A 4582-nucleotide genomic window follows, 5' to 3' on the forward strand; every position below is an offset into this window, starting at 1 on the left:
GAGCGCAAAGATAGAGGCGCTTGGAACGCTATTCTACATTCAGCTAGTGGAAAGTCATTGCCAAATTAACAAACAACAACAAGTCGTTTCTTACAACTGACGTGTAAAATTTTTAAAAATATTAACCAACTCAAATCCCTTGTGGGAAGTATGATGTGCTCTAATCCATTAAATTTCCAGCTCAGTTGCATTCATAAATAAAAAATGGTTTGTGGCTTTCAAGCCAAAACAGAACTATGCAACGAAGCATAAACTGCCGCAACTATTTGGTTTACTATTTATAGCTTTTTAGCACAAGTTCCATTTAGTGTAAGGATTTTTATTATTTAGGCCAAAAAAAAATTTTTAACAGTTAGGAATGTATGCCAAAATATGTGGTTTAACATTGTAAGTTGGCTGAAGAAATATTTTACATGGAACAAGTAAAAGCGTGCTAAGTTCGGCCTGGCCGAATCTTGGTAACCCACCACCATGGATTCTGCTAAAATTTTATACAAAATAAATTTAGTTGAAAGGCATAAATCTATGGTTTTTTGGACCGTACTTGGCACAGTTTTTGGAACTAGAACGAATGTGCAAAATTTGAACTAAAACGGACAAAAATTGCGGCTTTCAGGGGCTAACTTGTCAAACCGTGAGATCGGTTTATATGGCAGCTATATCGGGTTATAAACTGATTTGGACCGTATTTGGCACAGTTGTTGAAAGTCATCATAGAACACCGCAAGGGAAATTTCAGCCAAATCGGACTAAAATTGCGGCTTGTAAGCACTCAAGAAGTCAAATTGGGATACCGGTTTATATGGGAGCTATATCAGGTTAACCGATTCGCACCGTACTTGGCACAGTTGTTTAAAGTCATAACAGAACACTACATGCAAAATTTCAGCCAAATCGGACAACAATTTGGGCTCAAGAAGTCAAATCGGAAGATCAGTTTATATAGGAGCTATATCAGGTTATAGACCGATTTGGACCGTACTGTTTACAGCTATTGGAAGGCATAACAGAATACCACATGCAAAATTTCATCCAAATCGGACAAAAATTGTAGCTTCTAGGGGCTCAAGAAATCGAATCGGGAGATCGGTTTATATGAGAGCTATATCTAAATCTGAAGCAATATGGGCCATTTACAATCCCCGATGACCTACATCGATACTAAGTAGCTGTGAAAAATTTCAAGCTGCTAGCTTCACGCGTTCGACCGCTGTAGTGATTTCGACAGACGGGCGGACAGACATGGCTATTTCGAATCAAAACGTTGGTACGGGGTCCTAGATCAATAATATTTCGAAATGTTACAAACGCAATGACTGGATTAGTATACCGCCATCCTATGGTGGTGAGTATAAAAGTGTCTTAAATAGAACATAAATTCTTAATAATTTTTAAACCCTCCACCATAGGATGGGGGTATACTAATTTCGTCATTCTGTTTGTAATTCCTCGAAATATTCCTCTGAGCCCTCATAAAGTATATATATTCTTGACCGACATGACATTTTAAGTCGATCTAGCCATGTCCATTCTTCCGTCCGTCTGTCTGTCCGTCTGTCCCCGTCTGTCTGTCCGTCTGTCCCCGTCTTTCTGTCCGTCTGTCTGTCCGTCTGTCCCCGTCTGTCTGTCCGTCTCTCTGTCTGTCTGTCTGTCCGTCTGTCTGTCCGTCTATCTGTCCGTCTGTCTTTCCGTCTGTCTGTCCGTCTGTCTGTCCGTCTGTCTGTCTGTCCGTCTGTCTGTCGTTCTGTCTGTCTATCTGTCTGTCTGTCTGTCTGTCCGTCTGTCTGTCTGTCCGTCTGTCCTTCTGTCCGTCTGTCTGTCCGTCTGTCTATCCGTCTGTCTGTCCGTCTGTCTGACCGTCTGTCTGTCCGTCTGTCTGTCCGTCTGTCTGTCCGTCTGTCTGTCCGTCTGTCTGTCCGTCTGTCTGTCCGTCTGTCCGTCTGTCTGTCTGTCCGTCTGTCTGTCCGTCTGTCTGTCCGTCCGTCTGTCCGTCCGTCTGTCTGTCCGTCTGTCTGTCCGTCTGTCCTTCCATCTGTCTGTCCGTCTGTCTGTCTGTCCGTCTGTCTGTCCGTCTGTCTGTTCGTCCGTCTGTCTGTCCGTCTCTCTGTTCGTCTGTCTGTCCGTCTGTCTGTCCGTCTGTCTGTCCGTCTGTCTGTCCGTCTGTCTGTCCGTCTGTCTGTCCGTCTGTCTGTCCGTCTGTCTGTCCGTCTGTCTGTCCGTCTGTCTGTCCGTCTGTCTGTCCGTCTGTCTGTCCGTCTGTCTGTCCGTCTGTCTGTCCGTCTGTCTGTCCGTCTGTCTATCCGCCTGTCTGTCCGTCTGTCTGTACGTCTGCCTGTCCGTCTATCTGTCCGTTTGTCCGTCTGTCTGTCCGTTTGTCTGTCTGTCCTAAATTATTTACACTACATAGATGTTAAATTTACTCTCTAATAAATATAAAAATTTAAATAAAGAACATCGAGAATTAAATATTTCATAGTTACTACTTCAAATTTCCCCAAATTCCATTTTATTTTTAATTTTTTCTTCTTTTTCAGGTACACAATTACCACGCTGTGTGATGTGTGTGAGGTGCCCGACATTGTGGTGGCCATTCTCTTCTGGATTGGCTATTTCAATTCCACACTGAATCCGCTCATTTACGCTTATTTCAATCGTGACTTCCGAGAGGCATTTCGCAATACCCTACAGTGTTTGTTCTGCAATTGGTGGCGAGATCGTCATATGGCCCTCGACATGGATATGCGACGGGGCAGTATGCGCTATGACAATCGGGCGAAGAGTGTCTACTCGGAAAGCTATTTGAATGCTAGCCACGCCCAAAGGCGTACCAGCCAAATAGTCGATAGTTTATAATGTAGGGATGGGGCGCTATTGGCGCCTACACCCACACCCACTTCAGCATCAATGCAAAATCTACACCTGTTGGGCACGGGCGGAACGGGCGGTATGTCCTCGTCCCAAACCTCAAATCAGTTGTGTACACCCGCACGTACATTGGATGCCTGGAAGAGTTTCGGTGCCAATGCAGGTAGTGGAGGCATTGGTGTTAAGGATATATCCTGCAGTTTTCTAAAAGCAAACGATGGTGTCAGCAGTGTAGGCGGTCCTCGCAGTGCCGTTGGCCGTCATGACAAGGGTGCAGCAGCTGGTGGTGGTGGTGCAGATGATGACGATGATGATGGTGATGAAAATATTCAGGAAATACAAATCGAAATACCATTGGCATATGTCAACAAATGGAATAAGAATAACAATAAGACCAACAATACCACCAATACCAATGCAAATGCCGCAGCAACAGCAGCTACAACGACAGCGCCAGCAACTACCACAATTACAACTCCTACATCCACCATGGTATGAATTGGAGTCAGTCCATGCAGTATGGAGTAAATGGAAAATCAATAAAGCAAGGATTGCAAAAAAAAACAAAGCAAAACTGCTTGTTATCATTGAGTTGTAACTTGACACAGACAAAACAATTGAAATTGCTGAAGATGAGGATGAGGCTGGCGCTGCTGTTGTTATGGCAGCCATTGTTGCTGCTGCCAGATTTTGTTCCTGTTTTTGCATATGCAACTAACGAATGCCAAAGGATCAGCCAAAACAAAACCAAACCCAAAGGGATAACTAACCACCAAACCCTAACTTACACCCACACCAAGCATGCCTGTATTCAATATCCCAATAGCAATACAAAAACAACGCGAAAGTTACAAAAAAAAATACAAAAAATACCAACAAATATACAATGAAATACTGAAGAAACCGCCTGACGAAGTGTATCAACAATCAACAACAATGTGAACTGGAAACCAAAAAAGCAAAACTGCAGAAAAATCGTAAAAACTTAACATAGTGAAATTTGTGTGGTTGTAGACTCTCCTATATTTTTTTATTTTTTTTTTTTTTTAATTAACTTATTTGTTTTGTTTTTATTTTCTAATTTATTTATTTTTTTTATATAAGTCCTCTTCAATTCGTCCGAACGACGTCTTTTCTGATATATATATACATAAAAAGGATAAACAAATCATTCTTGTTTTCTTTATAATTTCATCCATTTTCGTTAAAAGATTAGATAAGTTGTAAATATTTTGCATTAGGGATAGAAAAAATATGAATAACCTTAATCACATATGGTTGAAGTGAGTGAGTAACGAATATGCCTTCCTATAGCCATACCTTGACATGGGTAATATGCCAATGTTTCATAATGCATCTGTCGTCGCTCAGAAAACATTTATTGTTACTCTTACTGTTTTATTTATATCTACCACCTGTCGCTATATGAAGGGTGGTTGCCAAATTGTTCATTTTTTACGTGCTATATCTTGTCATGCCTTTAGAACTAAAGGCCTTATCACATAGATTGTCAGGACGATGCGATCACCTAAATACAACTACCGCAATCTATGTCAACTTTATGACGACAAATAGGATTACAAATAAATTTAATGTTTTTATACCCTACACTACTAATGTGGTACAGGGTATTATAACATAGTGCAATTGTTTGTAACACCCAGAAGGAAGATAGATAGACCCATTGATAAGTATACCGATCGACACAGAATCACTT

At 41.5% G+C, this 4582-nt stretch overlaps 1 protein-coding gene across 1 annotated transcript in view; it reads left to right on the plus strand.

Moving 5' to 3' along the window:
- Positions 1-2853, plus strand: part of LOC106090330 (octopamine receptor beta-2R) — a 578458-nt gene extending 575605 nt beyond the window's left edge. The window contains exon 8 of the mRNA XM_059363600.1: positions 2535-2853. Coding sequence (XP_059219583.1) covers positions 2535-2853 — 319 coding nt within the window. The remainder of the gene's footprint in view (positions 1-2534) is intronic.
- Positions 2854-4582: the final 1729 nt, after the last annotated feature.

Source organism: Stomoxys calcitrans, chromosome 2, assembly GCF_963082655.1.
Source record: "Stomoxys calcitrans chromosome 2, idStoCalc2.1, whole genome shotgun sequence".
In the NCBI taxonomy this organism is placed as follows: domain Eukaryota; kingdom Metazoa; phylum Arthropoda; class Insecta; order Diptera; family Muscidae; genus Stomoxys; species Stomoxys calcitrans.